Raw genomic sequence first — 25,279 nt, 5'->3', positions numbered from 1 at the left:
ATCTACAGCCCTTTGGGGTAGAGAATTCCATAAATTCACTACCCTCTGAGTAAAGAAGTTTTTCGTCAACTCAGTGCGAAAGGGCTTACCCTTAATTTTAAGACTGTGGCCCCTGGTTACAGTTTCCAACCAGGGGAAAAATTCTGACGTGCCCCTTAATAATCTTATAGGTTTCTATAAGATCACACCTCATTCTTCTATATTCTAGAGAATATAGGCCTAAATGTCTCAACCTATCCTCATAACTCATCCCCCTCATCCCTGGTACCAACCTAGTGAATCTACGCTGTACCCCCTCCAAGGCGAGTTGCACGTCCCCTATGTACCTTGCGGCCAAGGAGACCCTGCCTTACCTTACCCCACCCCAGGAATAGTCAGGAGTTGGCTCGTTTGTCATCCCACAAGCGCAGGTTTGAGGCCTCTCGCTCGGCAGGTACCAGGTACGCCCTGCGAGCTTCCTGCTAATGAAGCACAAAGTGTGTGAGTGTGAGAGCATTGCCAAAATCCAAGCCTTCCTTGCCCACAGCGTGGAGTCCTGTAGCTCAGTGGTTAGAGCACTCGCTTTGCAACCGAGAGACCTGAGTTCAATTCCGGGCAGAGGGCGAAACCTTGGGCAAGTTTCCTTACTCCACACACAGCCCTAATAATAATCCCTCCAAAACCAAAAACAATAATAAATTGGTCATTTTCAATCCACGACTGTTTGTGGGACACTGCTGTGCGCAATCGGCTGCCGCGTTCGCCCACAAACATACAGTCTTTACAGTGGGTTCCGTGAAGGCGCTTTGGGACGTCCTCCCGACGCGAAAAGCGCTACGTCAAACGCAAGGATTATTATGAGTATTATTATTAGCTCAGACACACATCCCTTCCCATTGAGCGATGGCTGCCCAGTTGGAGGAGGTGGAGCAGTCACGATGGGGATGGGGTGGAGCACTGCATTCTGCGTTGTATGTACCTGAGGCTACATAGCTCGACTGTCTCTGCCCCGTGTGGGGCTCGGGGGGGGAGAGGGAGGAGCTAACGGCAGGGCCCTGGGCGGACGGCCCAGTCAGTGTGAGTGCGTGAGAGACAGACAGACAGACAGACAGACATGTTGTGAGGGCGGTACAGTACAGCACAGCGGCGGCGGCGGAGTGTCAGTCAGTCTGTGCTGGAATGTGAGCCCTGAGCTCGCGCTCTCATCGAGGCCTGAGCGGGGCGGCGGCGGCGCGGCGGCCTCGGGCAGCTTCAGCGGGTGAGGAGAGCCGAGCCGAGGCGAGGCCGCCGCTCTGTGCCGGGGCTGTGGGCCGGGCCCGGGCTGGGCCGGGGACCCCGGGCTCTGACCTTGCGGCTGGGGACACGGGGCGTGGGGTGGGGTGGGGTGGGTTGGTGGGGTAGGGGCGGGGGGTGTGGGAGAGTCGTGCGGCTCGGCCCGGCCCGGCCCGCGAGCCTCGGCCGTGGGTCCCCCTCGGGCCCGAGCCACAAAATGGTTTTTCACTGCAAATTCCCCCACAGCGGGAAGTGAAGGAGTTCGAAGCGACAGAGAAGGGGGGAAGTCAACAACAAACAGTGACCAAACCACATCAGTCAGTGCCAGAGCCCTGCGCCCTCCCTCCCCCCCTCTCCCTCCCCCTCTCCCCCTCTCCAGGACCAAACCGTTTTAAAGAAGTTTTAAAAAAAAAGTTTTGGGTGTTCGCTTCGGGTGAGAACGGGTAACTTTCTCCCCCTCCTCTCCCCCCTCCTCTCCCCCTCTCTTCCCCCTCTTCTGCGCTCTCAACGCAGATCCTGCAGCAAAGGGCAGCACTTCGGTATTTCAGTAAAATGGCTGCAAGCACATTTCTTCTTGGGAACTCCTGTAAATGTTTGGAACTTTTCACCAGGAATATCTTCCTCCCCACACACCCCACACCCTCTCCCCCCCCCCCCCCCCCCCCCCCCCCCCCCCCCCCCACACCCAAAAAGAAAAAAAAACCCCGCCCGAGGTGGCGAGGTTCAAGCCACCACCCCCTCCCTTCCCCCCCCCCGTCCCGTTTACGCGCAATTTATAATATGTCCCCGGGCGTTAATCCGCTTTCTCAAAGCAAAAAAATGTGATTGCGCCGTTGTCTTTTATTTTTCAGGTGAATTTCAAAGCGCTCCCTTCCTTCTTGTCAGTCTCGGTGCCATGCGGAAACGGCGGTGACGGCAGACACTGACTGACGCAAACGTTGAGCTGGAAGTTTGAGATCCAGAGCTTTCACAGACGCTGCGCTCGGCTTAACCGGGGTGTCAAATCCTGGTAAATATTGCTAACGCCGAGACGATTTCATTATTTTGTCGCGGATGGCGTCCATGAATATTTGCGGTTAAGTAAATTGTTTTTTTTTCATAGGCACCATCGTTCTCTTCAGATCGTTAAAGATGGCTGCACAAGTCCTGGAACAGTCCAGTGGAACCAGTATGTTTTCTGCCTCAAACATTGGAGTATCATCAAACGAGATTTGTGGCCTCAATTACCTCTCCAAGGGTGACCTGTCAGCAGCGCCACAGCTAGTTATGTTAGCAAACGTTGCTTTAACTGGTGACATTGGGTGCTACGATTGTCAGGAGGACCGTCTGATGGCTGAACTGAAAACTGTAGATGATACTTTATCAGACAACGGAGAAGAATTGGGAGCTGATCTGCCTGATGTTTTACAATCTGAGAGGCGAAACACGGAAAACCAAGCCATGCCAAGAAATGAAAATAAAGATGAATCTTTGACTGTTTCTCAGAACATTTGTGACTCAAATATTAATTCATCAGAAGTCGTGACACCAGAGTGCTCGGTTGATAAAGGAAAAAAGTCCAAACCGTTTCGTTGCCGGCCCTGTCAGTACGAAGCAGAGTCTGAAGAGCAGTTTGTGCATCACATCAAAGTACATAGTGCCAAAAAATTCATTGTGGAAGAAAATGCAGAAAAGAAAAACAAATCCAAAGTTGTAACTGTTGATTCTGAAGAGATTGACATTTCTAAAGGGCCTATTCGCTGCGATAGGTGTGGATATAACACCAACCGATACGATCATTATCTGGCACATCTAAAGCACCATGAAAAAGTTGGAGATAATGAGAGAGTTTATAAATGCACCATCTGCACATACACTACAGTCAGTGAATACCACTGGAAAAAACATCTGCGGAACCATTTTCCTCGGAAGGTTTACACATGTTCGCAGTGCTCCTATTTCTCTGATCGGAAAAACAATTACGTGCAACACATGAGAACACATACAGGTATGAGATTGTTTGGTTGATTCGGATGAAGGCAATTTGAAGCGCTCTGAGATGCCGTCCGGCGTGGAGGGCGCTATATAAATCCAAGTTGCATTAAGTGCGCATGCAGCGACAGGTCATGGATACATTTCCCATTAATCCTGGAGCCAGTGGATGCGGGAGTAATGGAGGGTAGGGGAGCAGTGTTACAAGTTAGGAAGTGATTAATAGGAGTAGTGCAAAGAAATCTGTAAGCGATTTTGATAGGAAACTGAATGGGACTCAGGTGAATGTACCAATAAGGTGATTATACAATTTATAAAGATAAGACTCATGCGAGGTTTACTGTATTGCAACCTATTTTTAAGTTTCAAATACTTGCGAGCGGATTGATAAGCAAGTGGTAAGACATGTATGTTAAAACTATCTAGGCACCTTGTATACTCTCCGAGCAGTGCACATCTGTAATCAGATTTCTTACAAATAAAGGGTCTGAGAAATTTAAGGGGATGAGTTGAGGCATTTTATCGAAAGATTGTTGGGTGCATGTGCGTGAGGGTGCCAGGGCAGCTTAATTTGTTTCACTTGGAGCATGGAACTTTGCGATGTGCACAACTGGATTTAAAATGGGATAGGCGCTCCATCGTGAAAACCACTGGGCAGGGCATCCTCTGAAAATAAATTATTTCCATTTGCTTTTTTTTATAAATGAATTTTATTCAGGAAAATTTGTATGAGCAATTTACTTTGAGCAAAACAAAATTATTTTTGGCCCCATGTGAAGTATTTTGGATTTCTAATCTGCCGTTTATAACTTTTAATGATCCTTACTCAGGTTACACAATTTGAACTCAATAGTACAGTAAACAGCCCAATCAATATCTCTACTAATTGATTGGCCTATTACAGATAGTAATAAAGTGGAAAATTCATTTGTTGGGCGTGTATCTCTTTTTCTTTCTTTGCCTCCAACATCTTGCATTATCTGCTGAATGGGTGCTGCTCTTAGCACTGCCACATCCTGGTGCATTTAAATTATGATCCTGGGACTCCTGTGCATGCATGCAATGTAAAAACTTTTTGTTTCCACAAAATGAACAGTCAATTCACTTGACAGTATATTCTGTGAAGCGCTTCCAGATGTTTCAAAGACATAAGGCGCTATATCAAATGCAAAGATTATTATTATTATTATTTATTATACAAATGTCCTGATTTTAGACTATGTTGTATGAAAGTCCACAGCAGAAGAAGGGCAAAAAAGTTACTCTTCAAGCAATTGTTCGAGGGGAGTTTTATTTAAAAAAAAGTTTCATAATAATCCTTGCATTTGATGTAGCGTCTTATCACGTCATTGAGATGTCTCAAAGCTCTTCACAAAATATACTGTAAAGTGAATTGACTCCATAATTTTAGAAAAATAAGAGCCAGTTAGTTGTACATGTCAATTGTAGGTAGGCTACTTGAGAATATTCGGAAAAGATGGAACTGATAACGGGAGGATCATGGCTGACTAATTTGAATTGATTCTTTGAAGAAGAAATATGGATAAGGGAGATGCAGCAGATTTGGATTTTAGGAATGTGGGCAATACGATACAACAGAAGAAGCTTTTGACCAAAATGAAGACTCGCAGAACCGATAAAAAGACAGCAAAGTGAATAGAGGAGTAGTTGAATGGCAGAGTGGGAATTGAGGGATATTTTTCCGGTTGAAAGAGAGTAGTTAGTGTTGGTTCCTCAGAGATTGGGGTTATGACCTCTCTGTATCCTCTGTGCACAGGGTAACTTCATATAATATGGCTCTCTAAGTCCAGTATTTTGGAGGCAGAACTGTAAAAAAAAAATTGCTGACCTACAGAAGATCATTGTTGTCACCAATTCCTGAGTGTCGCATGCAGCACATGAGATCAGTGACGCTCGCTGTGCGTAGTGCATATGTGTGCAACATGTAGGAAAATTATGTTAGTGACTTAGATACAGGCCATTTTTTTAGAAGCCAGGTTTTGGTTAACATGAGTCCACAGGACACCAGCACTGTAAGCAAAGCCATGAATATTATATGGGGGTGATGTACTAGGGTTGCCCCTATTAATGATCTGGATGGCAGGTCGAGAGACTTGTAATTTCCAGATTACAACAGGAGGTATTGTCAAACGATGAAGAATGCAGGAAGGACGCTATTGGAGATTAATTATTAAGAGATTAATGGATTGGGCAGATTTGTGGAAATTGGAGTTAAAATTTAAATATGTGAAATGTTGCATTTTGAGAGAAAGAATAGGGAAGCAGAATTATAGTGGAGGCACAGAGGGATCAGGGGAGGTAAGCGCGATTCTGGGCTTATTTTCACACAGATACATTGGATCCAAAAGTAAAGAAAATGATGAATCTGTATCAAAACATTGGTGAGGCCACAGCTGGAATATTGTGTGCATTTTGGACGCCACGTGTATAGAAATGATATTGGAGTTATTGAGAGGGTGGAATGTAGGATCACAAGTAAAATACTGGAACTGAAAGCATACAATTAGGAGAGGCGAGAGAGATTAGGATTCCTTTTGGTGGAACATAGATATTTTAGAGGCGTTACGATACTTGAAAATGTTTGAAAAAATGAATCACAAAAAAACTCTTTCCTGCAGCAGGGGATTTGAGAACAAGAGAGAATTAATTCAACATTGAGACTAGAGGAGTAAAATGAGAGGTTCGAACAAACACTCTCTCTTGAGCATTGACAGGGTAAGGAATGAATTGGCCGGAGAATTGATTAGGGGCATTTAATAGAGAATTGGGACAAGCACATGCAGAGAAGAGTATTGGAGGAAACTGGGAAAGTACAGGGCATTGGCACTTGGATGGATGGATGGATGGCTCGGAGGAACAAATACTGAGGAAAAAATGCGCTATTCAGAGTTTCCTCTGGTGTCCTGTTCGAAAATCCTCCAGATGAAATTATGATTAACGTCATAGCTGTTTGTGGGACATTGCTGTGCATAAATTGACTGCCGCTTTGCCTATAAAATCCTCAGTCCCCACATTCCATAGTAAAATCCTTTGAAGTGCTTTTTGACATATCTTAATATTGTGATTAAAATGCTATGTCAAATGCAAGGATTTCCCTGCTCCTTTTCACCAAATCCTTTGATAACCTTGCCTACCAATTCTTCTCCTCCAATATCTCACTTGACGCAATATTTTAATCTTCTGGATAACTTTCTCCTGTTGAATATTGACGAGACAAAGGCTCTCCCGCTTGGCTCCGGTCAGGACTTTCTCACCTCGGGCGCTGACAGCATCAAGCTGCATGGGCGTCACTTCACCTCGCACAGCCTCTGCGGAACCTCGGTATCTTGTTTAAATCTCACGGTCCTTAAAACTCACATCTGTGCCCCCGCCCCAGGGGATCCGTGCCCTGGCTATCTTACGGGCTACCGCCCCCACCTCCCTTGTCTTGCGAGCCACGACTCTCCCTCCCAGACCAACCCGCCAGCCCTGTGCCCCCCCCACCCCACTCTGGCCGCTTGTGGATCCAAATCTAGGTGTCAGGCTGGCTCAGTTGGTTGTACTCCTGTCTCCAGATCATTGATCCAAACTCCAATCCCGTTCCTGACGACTATTGCATTGCCAGAGGTGTCGTCTATCGGATGAGTTGTTAGTTCCATGTGCCTGCTTGTGTGGACGTTAAAGAATACCTGATACTGTTCAAAAAGAGAGGGGCGTTTCTGCTGATGTCCTCCAGTTAAATTCGTCATTCGCCTCCTGGTGACTGGTGCAATTCTATGTGAAAATTGGCTGCTGTGTTTGCCTACACATATCTCACTGGACTTTACAGAAAACTGTGAAGTACTTTGTGACGTTTTGATGTGATAGGTACTTTTTCAAATGCAATTCAATAACCGCTATTTGATAAGAATTTAGCACAGCTAACGGAAGAGAATGAGCAGAACTATAATAATAATAATCTTTGCATTTGGTATAGCACATCATGTCTTCGAGACGTCTCAAAGCGCTTCATAGAATATACTGAACAGTGAATTAACTGTATATTTTGTGGGCGAAATGCAGCAGCCAATTGTGTACAGCAGTGTCCCGCAGTCATGAGTTGAGTGACCAAATTATTATCATTATTTTTATTTTTCTGAAAGGATTATTAACCCCGGAAAAGCAATCCACCAATCAACTAACAACCAGGTTCCTACTTACTGCTAGGTGAACAGAGGCATATGGAGTAAGGAAATTTGGCCAACGTTTCACCCTGGGTGGGAATCGAACCCAGGTCCTCTCGCTTGCGAGACTTGTGCTCTAACCACTAAGCTACAGGACTCCACTTGAAGGATTGCTTGAAGAACTCATGGTGCCACTATTAGTCCAAACTTATAGTGGTACAACTGCCAAAATGTGCTTCAAAATATTCAGTTTGATGTAGAATAATTGAACTTTCCACCTTCTTAAATGTAATACTTTTCAATATTGTAATTGTACTTCACAGGTGAACGGCCTTACCAATGCCCTCAGTGCCCTTACTCAAGTTCACAGAAAACTCATCTGACAAGGCATATGCGCACACATTCAGGTTGGTATTATCAGTATTAAGGGAGGTGAAAGAGTCATGTTAATGTTATAGAAGTTGCTTTACAGTAGAACCTCACAATGCTTATTTTCCGATACAATAATATGCTTCAATAATGTTGCTAGTTGTGTTAAATTTCCATGAGAAAAGTTACTTTTTCAGTGATTTTGACTCATGTAATGCAACACTTGAAAGTAGACCTAGAATGGAAAATAATAATAATCCTTGCATTTGATATAGCGCCTTATTACATTTTCGAGACGTTTCAAAGCGCTTCACAGAATATTCTGTAAAGTGAATTGACTGTATATTTGTGGGCAAAGCGCAGCTGCCAATTACGCACAGCAGTGTCCCTGCTTTGTGCAGGGACGAATGAAATCCTTCCTGCCATAAATAGCGTAGGGCAATGTTATAAACACATCTGTTCTTTGGATGAGACGTTAAACCGATGTCCCGTTTTCCTGTTCAGCTGGACATTAAAGATCCCATGGCACTATTCAAAAAGAGAATGGGGTGTCTCCTGGTCTCCTGGCCAACAATCCCCCAAATAAAATTGTTCATTTATTTTATACCTGTTTATGGAAAATGTGGTGCACAAAATTGTCTGTCGCTTTCACCCACAAATGCACAGTCACTCAATTTGGGACGTTCTTTCCCCACGCGAAAGGCACTATTCCCAATGCAAGAATTCTTCTTATTAGTAGAAAATTATTATTTGCCCGAATAGAGCATTTTAAAGCCTTTTTTACAGACGTATTTTCAAAATTCCCCTTTTAGCCTCAGAGTGATTTGTGAAGCACAGATGGATGGGGATGCGGTGGCATGGACGATCCTCCCTCTGCCTCACCGTGATTGTGATTGAATTATATTGAATTAATATTGATATTTTCTGTCTTTCACTTGGCTGCATTGTTGGCATTTCAGATCATAATTTAAAGTTGATAATTTACAATGAGCCTACAGTTGAAGGTATAGCTTTTCAGCCAGACCCACTGGTCCCATCCCTCAGAAGTGAACATCTCTTTGCTCATTCACATCCCCACCCTGCTATCAACTCTCCAGGACACTCTTAAGTCTCTTCCACATCGCTCTCCAACATGTCCACTCTTTCTAATAAAAGCTGTCTCACCATCCACAACCTCATCCTAGATTAAAACATCGACATTCTCTGTGTCATTGAAACTGTCTTACGTTTGAATACACCTTCCCCCTCACTGAGCTCACCACCCAACACCTCATACTTTTTTCATTATCCACCTCAACTTACCTTCACTTTCCTCTCCGACCCCCCCCACCACCCACTGCCTGCTCTTGGCTGGCTCTAGCCTCCTGTTTGTCCCTCGTTCCCTCCACAGTAGTGAACCAGCACTGGGCCTTTATTTAATCATCTTTGAAAGAGCTATCAACTAGTACCACTCCCCCGTTCTTACTCCATAACCCTTTTTCTTTTGTAAGTGCCCATCCAGTACCCTTTTGAAAGTTATTATCAAATCTGCTTTCACCAGCCTTTCAGGCAGTGCATTCCAGACCATAACAACTATGGGTTAAAAAACAAAGTTTCCTTGTCTCCCCTCTGGTTCTTTTGCCAATTATCTTAAATCTGTGTCCTCTGTTTACCCACCCACCTGCCAGAGGGAACAGTTTCTTCTATCTATTCTATCAAAACCCCTCATAATTTTGGAAACCCCTATTATATCTCCCCTCAACCTTCTCTACTCTAAGAGGAATAATGCCAGTCTCTCAAGTCTCTCCACGTAATTGTAGTCCCTCATCTCTGGTATCATTCTTGCAAATCTCCTCTGCACCCTCTCCAAGGTCCTGACATCCTTCTTGAAGTGCAGTGCCCAGAATTTGACGCAATATTCCAGCTGAGGCCGAACCAGCGATCTGTAAAGGTTAAACATAACCTCCTTGCTCTTATACACCATGCCTCTATTTATAAAGCCAAGGATCCCATATGCTTTTTTTTAACAGCTTTGTCAACTTGTCCTGCCACCTTCAAAGATTTGTGTATGTGAACCCCCAGATCTCTCTGTTCCTGCACACCCTTTAAAATTGTACCATTTATATTGCCTCTCCTCATTCCTCCTCCCAAAATGCGTCAGTTCCCACTTCTCTACATTAAATTCCATCTGCCATGTGTCTGCCCACTTCACCAGCCTGTCTATGTCCTACAGCTCAGAGCAAAATATGTTCTGATTGGTACCGGACTGGTGAGTATGTCATCCGTTATGGTGTGAAGCTGTATCAAAGCACCAAGGTTCATCCAGCTGAAACCTTCATGAGTTACTTTCTCTTAGTTAATAATTGTCTGATTTGCACTAATATCTCTGATTTGGGTGACCTTTACATAAATATTTGAGTTAATGTTTCTGTGTAAGATTATTGGCCTCGTGCCCATTATGGTTAAATTTGTAGCAATGTCATAATGAAGAGAAAAGGTAGACCTTTTTTGTATTATGTGTATTTGATGTTTGTCTGACTCGAGTGCTTAAGGCTACTATTCATAAAATATTGATTTCCATTTTTCTACAATGCCTTCATTGGACCAGATGTCTTATGATTCCATACTGTTATGGCAAGTGTTTTCTGGTCAGTATCGGTAGGTATCAGTATTTAGTTTATAATAATGATTATCTGGCATGGTATGTTTTTTAAACTGTCAGATTTTCATATGCAACCAGATATCAGAATATCCAACATACAAAGATCAATTTAACAGCAAGTGTATTACACTAATGTAAAATTTGTTATATTTTAAGTATGGATGGCAGTTTGAATATGAGATAGTAATGCTAAAGAGTACAAAAACTTTTTTTGTAAAGAAAAAGGCACATGCACACAATTAATAAGTGATTCAAATATTCCAAGCGACCTGGTTGGTTTGAATCTGGTGGGTCCAACTGACATATGAATACCCTGAGGCGAGGAGGGGGAAGGGAGTGGAAGAATTATAGGAGCAGCTCCGATAATATGTCTCAGTCCAGAATGCCCAATGTGTAAGTGAACTAACCAATCCTGCAAAATCCCACATTCATTCATGCCTTTGAGCTGCATTAGATGATTGAATCGGGATACCTTCAGGGGAGCTGGAATAACTCACAACTCCCTGGGTTTGGAAGTGGGCAAAATCATCCAAGGTTTACTTGATTGTCATTGAGTGACTTCCTTTAGGAGGTCTGTGTGGGATGTCAGGCTGGAGTAAGATGTTCCTTCATGGTCGTATACCAGGTGCTGACACTTACTGTGAAAAGTGACCACTTTGGTGCCTGGAGGCAGTGGTGATTTAAAAAAAATACATGTGTTGGTCTTCCCCCTCCCCCCCACCCCCCCCACCACTGAATCTAAACTTAAGAGATACTTTAGAGCAGTAACATGCTAAAATATTTTGCAACCACTTAAAAATTAAGGACCAGTAGTAACTGGACAGCAAATAGCACGTGAAAAAATTGAGCTCCATCTATCGTTCTTTTCATTTAAAATAAATCCTTTTCGATGTATTTTTAACAGGGGTCTGGCAGACAAATTTTAATTGTGCAGACATACATTTAAAAAAAGTGTAATATTTTTATAAACTTTAACTTCAGTGACCCCATTGTATTGCTGTGAGAGACACTGACTGATATTTAATTTTCTTCCCTCCGTGCATCGTGATGTAATGATGATCAATCGATATATATTATGTGTATTGCCAGTGAAATAGTATGTGTGTTTCAGTGTGAGTTGGACAACATGTGTAGACAGCTTTTTATTCCTGTTACCAGCGGAGTCTTGTAAGTTTTATTCTCTTATGTAGTTTCACATTATTCTCCCATTTTATCTTGAAATTCTGTAATATCTTAGTATGGGCATAAAAATGGGGTCAATTTCTAGAACAGAAAACCTGTAGTAAAAGTAAAATCACACACCTGTGAGGTATTTCATGGGTCTCTGTTTGTTTCTATATTTGTGCGTATGTGTTTGTCTCTCTCTGCTTCTCTAACTGTATCTGTGTGTGTGTGTGTGTCTGTCTGACAAGCGCTCCGAGACACTGCCCCATGTGAAGGGCACTGTATAAATGCAAGTTGTTGTTGTCTGTCTCCTGTGTCCTCCACTTTTCTGCTGGGTGGGATCTGTTTTTCATGCTGTTGGTAAGTTCTCCATTTAAATTACAGTCCTGGACCTTGCATGCATGCATGTACACAACTTTTTAAAAAAAAACAATTTCCAACTTCAGAGCCTCATGTGGTGTAACCAGATTCCACACCAGCATATCGACTACAATGAAGGTTCTTATGGTACATACTTAAGCTGCAATGTATAGTAAACTAAAGCAAGGAAAATGCAGTAATACACTTGAATTTATTTTTTTAGAGAGTGAATTAGGAGCACTAGGCCATTTGTGTAACTGTCTGGTAGATCAATGGACATTTTATGTGGCATATTGTACAGTAATTAAGCATTTTCTATTCATATATTTTTAATAGGTGAGAAACCATTTAAATGTGATCAATGCAACTATGTTGCGTCAAACCAGCATGAAGTGACTCGGCATGCCAGACAAGTTCACAATGGACCCAAACCGTTAACTTGCCCTCACTGTGAATACAGAACAGCTGACCGAAGCAACTTCAAAAAGCATGTTGAGCTCCACGTCAATCCACGTCAATTTTTGTGTCCTGTCTGTAAATACGCAGCTTCCAAAAAATGCAACTTGCAGTATCATATAAAGTCCAAGCACCCTCATAGCAGTGATATTACCATGGATGTGTCCAAGGTTAAACTACGCACCAAACGACTTGAAAATGACATCCCTTGTGCCAAAGTGAGCAAGAAAATGTCAGAAAAGCAGCCACTGAAAGTAAGTGAAACTCTAGCTGACAAAATTACTACCAAGGTTGAAAAAAATACGCCCGCTTCAAAAGAGAAAAGCTTGAAGAGTTGGAGGATGAAAACCCGAAATTATGTTTTAAATGGCAAAGTTTTAAAAAGAAAAAGGGAAAATGACGTGGAAAAATTAGTAAAATTCAAAAGTGGCAAAAGAAGGAGATGCTCAACAGTGATGGCGTCGAGCTCACTGCTGGAACCAGCAAATGAGACTCGTACAAAAATAAAAAGGAAGAAAATTCAGAAAGCGAAAGAATTAGCTGACCCAGAAAAACAGCGGGGGAAAATTGAGTTGAAACCCTCAAACAATAAGTACCTTAAAACCAAACAAAAGAAGAAGAAAGACAAGAAAAACAAAAAAATTAAGGACACGATTGTACTTTCTGCTGGTTGTAGTTCGAATGAGGATACGAAATGTAACCACGCAGAGGAACAACCAACTGTGGATTTGCAGAGAAAGGAGGAGTGTTCCAGAAAATCTTCACGTCGTGTGCCTTCTGAGGATGTGGGCAGAAGTCAAAACCTGACTTCAGAAGCCTTCACAAATGCTGTGATCGGTGAAAGTCAGGTTGAAGCTGTTGAACAAAATGAAAATCCTCTGGTGTTGAGGTCTCCAGAAACATCCTTTGCGGTGCCAATAGTGCCAATCGGAATGGGCGAGACCCAGAGATCTTCCGACCAGGTAATGAGTTCTGAATCTGAGGAACAAACAACTCACAAGGTTGCAAACAAACTTGAGAAGTTGCCTTGTGTAGGAAAAACTGCTAAAACATGCATAGAACAACAAACTGAGGTACCGGATGGTAGCTTAGAGAAAGCAGAGTGTCCGATTTCACTGGCGATCTGTGAAGACCTAAAATATTCAGATGCAGTGGAGGTGGATGGCGAAATTGGCGTCGCATCTGTTGTTGAACAAGCAAGATCTTCTCAGGTGAGTGATACTGAACTGATTTCGGAGCCCTCTCGATCAAAAAGTCCAAATAACTTCCAGGATGATAAAGGCAAGGATGAAGATAACAAAAAACAGGAAAAGGACCAAGCCAAGAATGACAAGGACCAAGGCAAGGAAGACACAATGGAAATAGATGAAGATGAAGGCATTCACAGCCATGATGGTAGTGATATTAGTGATGATGTTTCAGAAGGAAGTGATGACTCTGGTTTGAATGGAGCAAAATCCACTGCAGGTGACAAGATCAGGAAAAGAACACTTGATGAAGGTGTGATTAATGCTCCAGAGAGTTTTGTCTGTATATTCTGTGATCGGGTATTCAGTGAGAAAGGAGACTATACCAAGCACCTTAATCGCCATTTAGTGAACGTATACTATCTTGAGGAAGCAGCAAAAAGCCAGGAGTGAGTAAAATCTCATCAAATGTAATGGTATCTGTTACAAGTGACACCAATCACACAAATGTGATGTGACATGGAGCTTCCATTGATTCTGCCTTTGTTTCTCAGAGCTATTTGTTGCTAACTGCTTGTATTCTTCACTGACTTCAGTTTCTTATTTCTATCGCGAGGTTGTTTATCACACGTGAGGCTTGGTAGCGGTTTAACCAACCACTGGTTTTGAATTTTCATTGCACTATTATTGAAGAGAATATTTGTCTACTACAGCAGTTCCATTTCTGTTTCATCTTAACTGTAAATATTTTGTTACACTGGAACACAGACTTTTTTTTTTCTTTGTAAATGATCCAGGGTTTAAGCTGACCTACGCTAATTAAACTTTTTCACCCCTAAAACCCTAAGCTAACCAGTCATCCTATGAAAGAAATCAAACGCATGATTTGGAATGTTTTGCTTCAGCAAAACTGAGAGGCAGAAAATCCATTTTGAGTTGATGAGCTTTCTTTAACGGGCATTTGATCCTCTTGTGCTCAAGTTGTGTGTTATCTTGATGCGCAGTGCATGAGATTTTAGCCCACTTTCATCTATTTATGTTTTAGACAGTACTTCATTGAAAATTAGCGATTTTATTTTTTAATCTTATACGGACAGCATTTTCTGCAAAACTGCTTCAAGATTTTTAGACGACTTTTGTAAAGGTTGATATATCCTGCTTTTGCTTCGAATCACAGAAGTGAGCACTTTGCAAAATACCTATTCATCACACCTCCAGTAACTACTGTTACAATCCCATGATACCTATTTAGGAGAATATATAGCAAATATTTCCTGGTAGCCACACTTCTGTTTCAAGAAGAAACTGTTCAGTATGATGGTGCTTAAAGAGCTTATAAGATTGCACGATTTATAGGTGATCAACTATGCAATTTAGTAATTACTGTAGCTGTAGATTTGTTTTTTTTTCTGTATTTTATATTATTGTGTTCACCAGCAGATTAGGATTTGACACTTAACTGAACCACTGTGCAGCAAAATGTAACTAATTCAGGAGTTTCTCTATGTACAGAAAAAATAAATGTTATACCATCTGTTCTAAACCGTGACAGTTTTTACACCTCCAAATAAGCCGAGGTGCAACGATCCTTGTCTTTATCCACTTTAGTTTAAGGGTGATCTAGAGTAGGTGCTCGTACGTCAGGCGAGTACTACTGTGCACTAATGTGTATATCCTCTAGTGATCCAGGATTTCCCAGCAGTCATATAGACTTGTGTATCGAACTGTTTGGACACAATTTGTATCCTTAATTTGTCTCTAATCGGCGTTTTGGCCATTTTTTCATGTTAAGATTTTCATGTAAGATTCTACAGTAGTGGATGCTACTAAAATGCATCCTGGATACTTGCTAACAAATGATTTGAATGCAAGGCTTTGAAAGATTTGCTCACATCTTAAAGCTTTAGCTAGGGAGTTGGTATGGCCAAAGAACGTAAATTACTGTGATTTTTAGTTTTATTTTTCCCTTTGACTTTGTTTTGCCTTTTTGACTCGTGTTCAGTATGCTTTGACAATCATGTTGGGAAACTCAATGTACATTTATGATGAAATTAAAACTCATGTTTACGTGGATGTGGATTTTTAACTAATTTTCTCAACTATAGATTCTGGTGCCCTTTTATTAGTCTGAATATTTCTGCAGTAAATTATATTACACTGTTGCATTACAGTTAAAATCTCTTGACAATACACTTTAGTTAAACACCGTAAACGATCCGGAAATCATTGCTTCGTGAAGCAGGCTTGTGCTTTTTTTTTTCAGTTCTTAAGTATGAATGAATACGCAGCATTTATATAAGCTTTCGCTACTAAATTTTTTAAATGGCTACACCAGCAGTACTGCATTTTCATAGATTAGATACCGCACAATTATCGAGTGAATTTTAAAAACAAAATTTTGATTTTATTTTAGGAAGTGGCATGCGTTCTATATTTCAGCGTTTCACCATTTTCTAAAAATGAGGCTTAAAACCTCTGTGGGAAATAAGTTAGGTTTCTCAGTTTATACATGACTTTGCATTTTATTGCAAACTTCTGTTTGGTGCGACGACAGCAATACACCTTTTCGTGAAACAAGGATGGAATTGTTGCTGTCACCAGTTAGCATTGAATTTTTTGTTCAATTTGTTTTTGACCTGCTGTCTAGTGATGAGAACCAGTCTAAAATAACCCAGCAATTGTGCTGTAACTTTTCATTTATGGTGTTGTCACACTTACCAGCACCATAAACTGGCAACAAAATCAAAGTCATGACAACATATGAAAACAGCATTGAATGAAATTGGTAACACAAAATACCGCTAAACTTCTAAACCTGTTTTAAATCATGCTATGTGGCCGTGTGTTTAAAAACTAACTTCCCATATTCTATGTAAAATATTGTTGATTAACCAAAAGTATCTTTCCATCATACTTCATATTTCAGTTTATATTTTAAACATAGCCCTTGTTCGGCTGAACATTCTCTATATATCACCACAGCAAATTTGCAGAACTTTATCTTTATCAAAAGATTCAAGACCTGCAGGCTAAATAGTTGTTTTGAATGTTTTTTTTTAAAAAACAAATTATTAAAATTATCATAGCATGCAAACATTTACATTTTTTAACTGGATTTTTTTTTTTAAAAAAAGTAAATTTCTGTAAGTTTAGCTACCACATAGAGCTCTCCAATATAAGCGTTCCGAGACTCTGCCCCACATGAAGGCCGCTATATAAATGCAAGTTGTTGTTGCTTAGTCCGCCATTCTCCTTTACGATTGAACTTAGTATAAATTTACTCTACACAGCACTTCTTCCACCCAGAGCTTTAGGTGACATCCTAAATCACAATCGCATAAGTCAAGTATAGTACTCCGTGAACCTCTAAAGCTTAATATGAAATATTTGCTCTTAGTATAAGATTTTATTTGTTGTAGAGTGTGCTGTTCAGGCACTTAATGAATTTGCTTATTGTGAGAGAATGCAAGTGGTGTAGATCGGTATAGTTACTGCATTGCTATTTGTTCTGGTGGTTAGAAGATTGGTTTTATTTACAAGAAAGAATGTGTTGGATTCAGTGACTAATCTGAACTTTAATGAATTGTGCAACTGCATCAGGAAGAAGAGCACAGCTATAAGAGTAATTATAGTAACTGATACTGTTATTCTATAAACACCTTGTGTCAGGCACTACCAAATACATATCAGTGCAGTGTCTGTCAACAGATTAATGGGGAAATAGCATGCATCTTCTTGTGCTGTTGTTTCAATTTTATTTTGTTTGCCAGGTCTGTAATATCATTGTAATGAATAATAAATGTGCAAAATTGAGAGAAATGGAGTAATCCATCATTTTAGTATATCCAGCTCTATTGTTGTTTACTTTTGCCTTAGTCTTTAGTCTTGGCGAATTTGACAGCTGCAGCGTTGTGTGCAACACAAACAAATTATTCAACAAAATGCTGAAGAAACATTTCAGGAACTTACGATAGCTTAAAGAATTTCAGGAATAGATGGAATTATCAGTCACAAAAATAGCCCTGTCTGTTAATACAGCTGGTTTGCATTTAGCATGCAGAGTAAAATGGTTAGTAATGAAGAATATATGATCCTATTGTTATTGATAAGACGTCTTGTGACAGCAAACTGGAACCCCACAGGAAAGTTGCTGCAGTTGCTACAAACTGCTGTAAAATGGATATCTGCCAAAGTGAACGTTATAGGTGTAATAATAAAAAAAACTTTGTACAACACACCAAGAGGCCTTGTCTACTTGTAAGTGTTTAGTTTAAAAAGTATGTCAAATTATCTAAAATGCTATAACTGGTGCTGGTTTTCAAATGCTTGTTGTTCTGAATTCTTATTCACAGTATATATCTGTGCAATATACTTATCCTGTTTTTCTAAAATGCCAAAGTAAAAATCCACTACTGTACTTGTTTCTATTTTAATATTTACCCGCTTGAATTTGGTTTTAAGAATCAAAAAAATGGCTTTTCATAATTGCCTTTGGAAGTGAGAAATTGGGTAACATTGTCATGGTTTAGTACGAGAACTGTTTTAAAAAATGTATATTCACAATATTTGCCTTTTTGTTAATTGAAGTACAAAATACTAATCTCTTCATGTAATGTTTGAAAATCATAAGAGTATTTAGCTAAAACGTTTTGCTGGATTAAAGTTTTGTATGCTGAATTACGTGTGTCTTTTGTTCCAGACTAGTTGGTGTTCAGTGTTTTTCTCCAAAACAGTTTTTTTCTATTAACAACGCATTATCTGGGTTTGTTTCTTATTTTAATAGTTGTGAATGAATTCAACCGTTAAAGTTGTCCACAAAAGATAAATCTTAGAACTGGAGTCTTGTAGCTCAGTGGTTCGAGCACTCGCCTCGCAAGCGAGAGACCTGGATTCGATTCCCAGCAGGGCGAAACGTTGGTGAAAGTTTCCTCACTCCACACGCCTGTTTACCTAGCAGTAAGCAGGAAACCCGGTTGTTAATCAATTGGCGGATCGCTTTTCTGGGGGTAATAATTCCTTTTTTAAAAAAATTGGCCACTTCAATTCAGGAATATTTGCGGGACGCTGCTGTGTGCAATTGGCTGCCATGTTTTGCCCACAAAATATAGTCAATTCACCTTACAGTATATTCTGCGAAGCGCTTTGAGACCTCTCGAGGACGTGATAAGGTGCTATATCAAATTCAAGTTTTATTATTGTTAGAACCACTTGTGCCTTGTACCTGCTGCCATCCTGGGAATGATTATCAGTCCTCAGATACGTGGGCAGTTTTTTTTAAAAAAGAGGGGTGGGTAGAAATTACTATCTTAATGTTTATCAATTCTTTTAACACTGCAAAACTTTATCTGATTTGTTGTTATTTTGCTGTTTATTGGGGAATGGTGCTGATGTTTTATTGGAAGATGGTAACTGGTAGTTTTTGGCAGGAGTTCTCTAGCTGTGGCCTATGGTCACTCCTCACCCTCCGCCACTTGTTTCTATGAACCTGTAACAATTCCGGACTTGGGATCATTGGGGATTGCTGCAGCCTGCATCATGTCAGATTCAAAGTCAACTTATTCATTTTTATAGAGGTTATGTGCCACGGTTTCCTCTTAACGTTTTGCTGATCACTCACCTTGCTAAAGCTTAAGAGGTTTGTCTCATTGTAGTTGAAGTCTTTGGGCAAATTCACTGCTTCAAATTGGGAGCTGTTTCCCAATAGTGAACCCCCCCCCCCCCCCCCCCCCCCCCCCCCCCCCCCCCCCCCCCCCCCCCCCCCCCCCCCCCCCCCCCCCCGTTGTAATTGCCTTGTAGGTTTTAACCACCATTTAACCAACATTATTAAGTATTCATTACTTTTCTTGAATGGAAACCATTTCCACCTTCATAAATTAACTACAAATATCAGTTCAGTAAGGAGCGGGTCCTGTGATCAACTGGATATTTACCTCCAACCTCTACCCTCCCTGCCATCCATCCCTTCCTCCCGATCCCAAACCCCAGCTCAGGTCGATATCCTTGACTGTACAGGGCGTTGGGACGTCCTCCCAACGTGAAAGACCCTGTACAAATATTATTGTTATTCTTCTCGTTGAACATGTTGGAAGAAGCAGTGCTGGTTGATCTCAAACATGCATCAGATAGAGGTCAGATTTATATTAGATGCCGCTGAATGTCAGCCATAAGCCCTTTAATGTGTTCTGCTTCACAACGCTCATCCAGAGAACTTAGGAGGGGGCGATGTGGGGGGAAGGAAAGAGAAAAAGGGCATAGGAAAATAAATTCCAGCTTTTGGTTTGAAGTCTAGAAGAACGTGCACAAAGTTCCATTTACAATGTTGAGTAAAATGCCTTAAACAAGCAGATCCGTGGTGTCCTGTAGCTCAGTGGTTAGAGCACTTGCCTCGCAAACAAGAGGACGAAATGTTGGGCAAGTTTCCTTACTCCACACGCCTCTGTTTACCTAGCAGTAAGTAGGAACCAGTTTGTTAGTCGATTGGTGGATCGCTTTTCCGGGGGTAATAATTCCTTCAAAAAAAATTGTTCACTTCAATCCACGACTGTTTGTGGGACACTGCTGTGCGCAATTGGCTGCTGCGATTCGCCCTCAAAATATACAGTCAATTCACTTTACAGTATATTCTATGAAGCTCTTTGAGACGTCTCGAAGACGTAATAAGGTGTTATACCAAATGCAAGGATTGCTATCTGCAGCACAGCTTGATGAGCGGAGAGGTCCCATTAGCTTTGTGTTAATGGTTTGGAAATCGAGCAAGTGCAGCTTTAGCTAAAACTTCAAGAGAATAACGGGCAAAAAAATGGAGCTGTTACTTTGAGCACGGCCACTTGTGGATGAACACACAATGTTCAGCTAAAAGCAATCCTACAAACCTTTTTAATGCCTTTCACTTCATGGAGACCAGCACTGCAACAAGGAGCGGCAGCAACATGCCAAGTAATGAGGGGAATGATCACTGCTGAGACCCTTAGCTTCTCACACGATTCTCCAGTATAGCTCAACATGCATTGCACACCACCCTCTCATTCAGCATTTCGCTTTCTCCACGTATGCTGCACATCTCTAGCAAACAAGAGTCCAATGTCTTATAGTGTTTTCCAACACCCTGTTACATTTGATGCATCATTTTGTTCACCGGTAGGGGTCAGTGTTGCCATTCGATGCTGAAGGGAGGAGATTCCCAATGGAGTTGTTTTGAGTATTATCACATCACCCTGAGACTTTCACTTTGGAATATGGTAAAAATTGGTGAGAATTTTGAGAGTTACCCGGTTTGGTGTTGAGGGTTTTGGAGCGCTTGATTTAAAGTCATGGTCAATGCAGTTCCCTCCAGGTTTTATCATATGGAAATATAGCAAATAAAGTTAAACATTATAGAACCATAGATATTTACAGTTGGTTACCATGTGGCTCATCACATAAGTTATAAGTTTGTCTTATTAACACGTGGGTTAATATCCAAAGTTAGAGCTGTTTGGACGTTTAAGTTAGTCAGGAAACTATACCTTGTCTGTTGTAAAACAAGTGACGTTTCATATAAAAAAAGACCATTTTATGCTCAGATTTGAGGGAATTGCACTTTTGACCACAGATTATTGATTTGCAAGATTAATTAAATGTCCTTTCACAAAATATATTTGAGCTCAAACATGGTGGTATGAAACAGAGAAATAATTCAAAAAGTTGACCAAAGGCAGTTTTTGGAGGCAAGAGAAGCAGCGAGCCAAAATAAGTGTTGGGAGTTCCAGAGGGGACATGCAGACTGGATAAAATCGTACCAATGGGAAAAGCTTATTGGGCCAAGAGTCAGAAGAGAATAGTCTTAAAAGGTTGGAGAAGATTGCAGAGCTAGCAATTGGGGCAGGGGGGGAAGAAGCAGGCTGGAAGGATTTAAGACCAGGATCTTAAAAGTATCTTTGAAAGTATTGGGGAAACAGATGTATGGAATCAACAAGGAGGTTGAAATGAAATGAGTGGAGCTAAGGGATCAATTCACTTTAAAGTCAATTCACTTTACAGTGTGTTCTGTGAAGCGCTTTGGGACGTCCTCCCGACGTGAAAAGCGCTATATCAAATGCAAGTATTATTATTATTATCCTGACAAGAGTCTCTTTAAGGTAACTAAAGGATGGATATGAGTGAAGTGGATAAGATAGATAAGAGTAGGGACAAAGCTCATGTTCCAGCAGATACCAGACACCACCCGTTTCAACCTGAATGACGAGTCAGTAACTATACTTAACAATTATACCTGAAAGACCATCACTGTCCTTGCTTTTATAACCTCCAGCCTTGACTTTGCTAACTCCCGCTCGCCTGACTTACCAACTTTTCCCTTCAAAAACTACCGATTCTTCAGAACTCTGCAGCTCGTATTTTTGTGTGGTCCAGAATGACGCCAGATTTTGAGCTGTCTTGACACAGGAGGGTTCGATATCAGAAAGTGTGTTGCACCAGGGAGACTTATGCAATGTTAAGGAGGTGAAGGATTTTTTTTAGTAGCTTAATAGATGTGATGAGATCATATTGAGCAGAGGACCAGCGTGGGGAAGCCGAGGGTAGATGGTCTTTGGGTCCCACCTGTCCCTGAAATACATGAATTAAAGCAAGGTTAGAAAAATCTAATGTGTAGCAGACTATGAAATATTTTTTTAAAACCCTCCAGTTCTTTGCAAAATATATTTCCTCTAGATATTAGTCTATTGTAAAACACTTAATCTGCAAAGTGTAAAATTCAGTTCTCGAAGGGTTTAACTATGGATGTGTTTTGAAAGTACAGCAAAAAAAAGTCATTCACATCACTGTTGCCAGTAAATATATTGTGGCTGACATATACACAAGGTGTGATGATTTGCAAGTTGAGGCTTGTTAGTGTCTAATGCTCAAAAACATATATCTCTGAGGCTTTGTAATACACATGGGCATGTGATTCAGAAACCCCAGTGCCATACTGGAAGAACAAACAACAATGGTGTGTTTTCCCCACCAGGCAGATTTTGAATCTTTATCCAGTTAATTCTTGAATGATTTTTTTGAATTCAGAAACTTTGCTGAGTTGGCGCATCATAGGCCGGACGTGAGAGCTATAAGAGTCGGAGGGTGAAAGCTGACAATCCATTCTGCTGCCGCCAGTGTCAGCTTCTGTTTGTGCTTACTGTGAATTGGGTAAGTTGCATATCCTAAAATAGCAGAGGAGCTCATGGTTTTATCCTGGTGAAGAATGAAATGATGTTGTACTACATTTTGTATAGGTGCAATAGTTTATATCAATGCTGTAAACATGGTGTACATCTTTAGTATAAGGTTAGATGGAACACCCATGTGAGAACTCTGGGAGACAGATGCTTGTATCTGCTTTTAGATGGTATGAATGTACTGTCTTGTAGGATGCAATTTTTGTTCTGATGGTCAGCCTGGTGTCTGACACATGGGGAAACGCATCACCGTGCTAAAGAATATCCAAGCCAAGCTGAGAATTCCATGCAGCCCACCGCCACATGGAAATCCCAGTGATAGATTGTTGGAATGGATGTACACTCTCTCTCTGGAGGGACACATCCTGCTTACCTAGTCCCAGAAAGTATTAGACACAGGTTGGCAAGTGCCGAGGATTGGGGACCCCAGTGTGTGCGTTGGGGTAATTGCTGGAGTCTAACCAGCTTGCCATTGATATTGCTGGCACGTTTTCCTGCCGATTGTCCAGCTAGGACCACCAACCTGTTAAGGTTTTGGCTTGCAGGGTTAACAGGAGCTGAATGGGATGACTCCCTGTCTCCAGTGACTGGTCTGTCCTTCCAGGTCCTGCTGATGAGCCAGGGTGGGCTGTTCTGTCGGATGCATCATACAGTATCACAACCTGCTAATTGGTAACATGTACAAGAGCACTTATCTGTAGGAGTGCAATCAATGCAACTGTGACTACACTGATCAGCAAATAGAAAGGGAAATGTTTAAACTGGAATCGAGTAGCTCATACTCTGGGATTCCATGGATGAATCAAAATATTAAGAAATGTAAAGAAGCATTTAGTGCTTACGGGGCAAGATACAAGGAAACCCACTGTTAAGTGCTCTGAGACGCTATCATGCGTGGAGGGCGCTATATAAGTGCAAGTTGTTGTGTGTATCTCTCTCTGGGTGTATGGGTGTCTAAGTGCAGGGATGGGGTCGAGGGAGCAGGTATGAGGCATATTTTCAAAATTAATTTGCTAACATATATAGCCTACAAATACAGTTACAACACATAACATTGCATCTCGTAAATCTCACTATCGAATATCTTGACGATGTGATAAGGCATCATATCAAATGCAAGGACTATTATTATATTAGTGAGAGGAACTGGCACGGCATGGTACTGTAGGGACCATATAACTCCCGACAGAACAACTTTTCAGTTATCTCTGTAGGCAATTTGCATTTTGCAAGATGTCCAATTCTCCCCATTGTTTGCTTATCCACAAAGGATCCCAATTAGTGCAGATACTACTCTCTACTGCGCAATGTAGCACTCCCACCTCTGAGTCTGAAGATTGTGGGCTCGAGCCCCACATCACGTAGTCTTCGGCTAAAACTCCAGTGCAGTGATGGGATGTGTGGCAGCATCAGAGGTACTGTCCTTTAAGATGAGACGTTAAGCCAAGGTGCTGGATCCATTCACATCTTCAAGACTGAGGTGAATAGATATTTATTAAGTCAAGTTATCAAGGGATTCGGTAATTGCACTTGAGGTACAGATCAGCCATGATCTTATAGAATGGCAAAACAGGCTTGATGGGCTGAATGGCCTACTCCTGTTCCTTTGATCCTATATGTCCTGTCAGCCTCTTCAGGTGGATGTTAAACTTCCCAAATCACTACTCGAAAAGAGAAACGAGTTTCTCCCAGTATCTGGGGCAACAATCCCCCAAATAAAATTAGCCATTCCTTTATTGGCTGTTGACAAAATTGGCGGTGCGTGGGACATTGCTGTGCACAACTGTGCTGCCACCTTTGCCTACAAATACAGTCACGCTACTTCGCAGTAAATCTTGCGAAGGGTTTGAGATAACAACCTGATTTGAAACGTGCTATACCAAACGTATGCAAGGATACTCGGATTCAAACACTCGCATGTTAGATACCGTGATTCAAACACTCTGATATCAGGTACTTGGACTCAAACGCTAAAAATAAATACCAACATAAAATGTTATTGCTAATATAAATGTCTTCTGAATGAAAACATTTTCCTCTCTCTTGTCCTCTTTCTGGCCTGACTAACTATTATTACTCCCTTGCTCCCCTCCTCAAGAAATATTTGTCTCGACCCTTTACCTCGCAGTCAGTAGGAACACGGTTATTAGTTAATTGGCAGATCACTTTTCTGGGGGTAATAATTCCTTTTTTTAAAAAAAATAATAAATTGGTCACTTCGATCCACGACTGTTTGTGTGGACGCTGCTGTGCGCAACTGGATGACGTGTTTCGCCACAAAATATACAGTCAATTCACTTTACAGTATAATCTGTGAAGCGCTTTGAGACGTCTCGAAGACGTGATAAGGCCCTATATCAAATTCAAGGATTATTATTATTATATCAAACGCAAGCATTATTCATATAATAATAATTTAACAAGAAGAATACTTGCCTTCAGTTTTTGTTATTCAGAATATCCGATTCTTTCTCGGTGATAAATAAATTTCTTTGCTTTGCTTTGTTGAGCTGTAAGTTTAGT

General features: G+C 41.3%; 1 protein-coding gene across 2 annotated transcripts; it reads left to right on the top strand.

The window, feature by feature from the left end:
• The first annotated feature begins 1,125 nt into the window (after nt 1–1,125).
• Nucleotides 1,126–15,635, top strand: rest (RE1-silencing transcription factor). 2 transcript variants are annotated; one of them, XM_007898977.2, is made up of 5 exons: nt 1,126–1,237; nt 2,103–2,260; nt 2,373–3,238; nt 7,709–7,792; nt 12,256–15,635. In XM_007898977.2, the coding sequence occupies exons 3-5, from the start codon at nt 2,383–2,385 to the stop codon at nt 14,013–14,015; spliced, it is 2,700 nt and encodes an 899-aa protein (XP_007897168.1). In that variant the 5' UTR covers nt 1,126–1,237; nt 2,103–2,260; nt 2,373–2,382; the 3' UTR covers nt 14,016–15,635. The 2 variants fall into 2 exon arrangements, with proteins under 2 accessions (XP_007897168.1, XP_007897167.1); XM_007898976.2 differs by having other exon boundaries at nt 2,354–3,238.
• Nucleotides 15,636–25,279: the final 9,644 nt, after the last annotated feature.

This window comes from Callorhinchus milii, unplaced genomic scaffold, assembly GCF_018977255.1.
Source record: "Callorhinchus milii isolate IMCB2004 unplaced genomic scaffold, IMCB_Cmil_1.0 Scaffold1, whole genome shotgun sequence".
Classification (NCBI taxonomy): Eukaryota; Metazoa; Chordata; class Chondrichthyes; order Chimaeriformes; family Callorhinchidae; genus Callorhinchus; species Callorhinchus milii.
Note: the sequence above shows the minus strand (reverse complement) of the source record. Positions and strands in the feature narration are given on the sequence as shown.

What these genes read in the sequence shown, in the direction of transcription:
- rest (XM_007898977.2), top strand. Translation starts at nt 2,383, where the DNA reads ATGGCTGCACAAGTCCTGGAACAGTCCAGTGGAACCAGTATGTTTTCT. An exon ending in ACACATGAGAACACATACAG is followed by an intron (nt 3,239 to 7,708) that starts GTATGAGATTGT and finishes TGTACTTCACAG; the next exon opens with GTGAACGGCCTTACCAATGC. An exon ending in GCATATGCGCACACATTCAG is followed by an intron (nt 7,793 to 12,255) that starts GTTGGTATTATC and finishes TATTTTTAATAG; the next exon opens with GTGAGAAACCATTTAAATGT.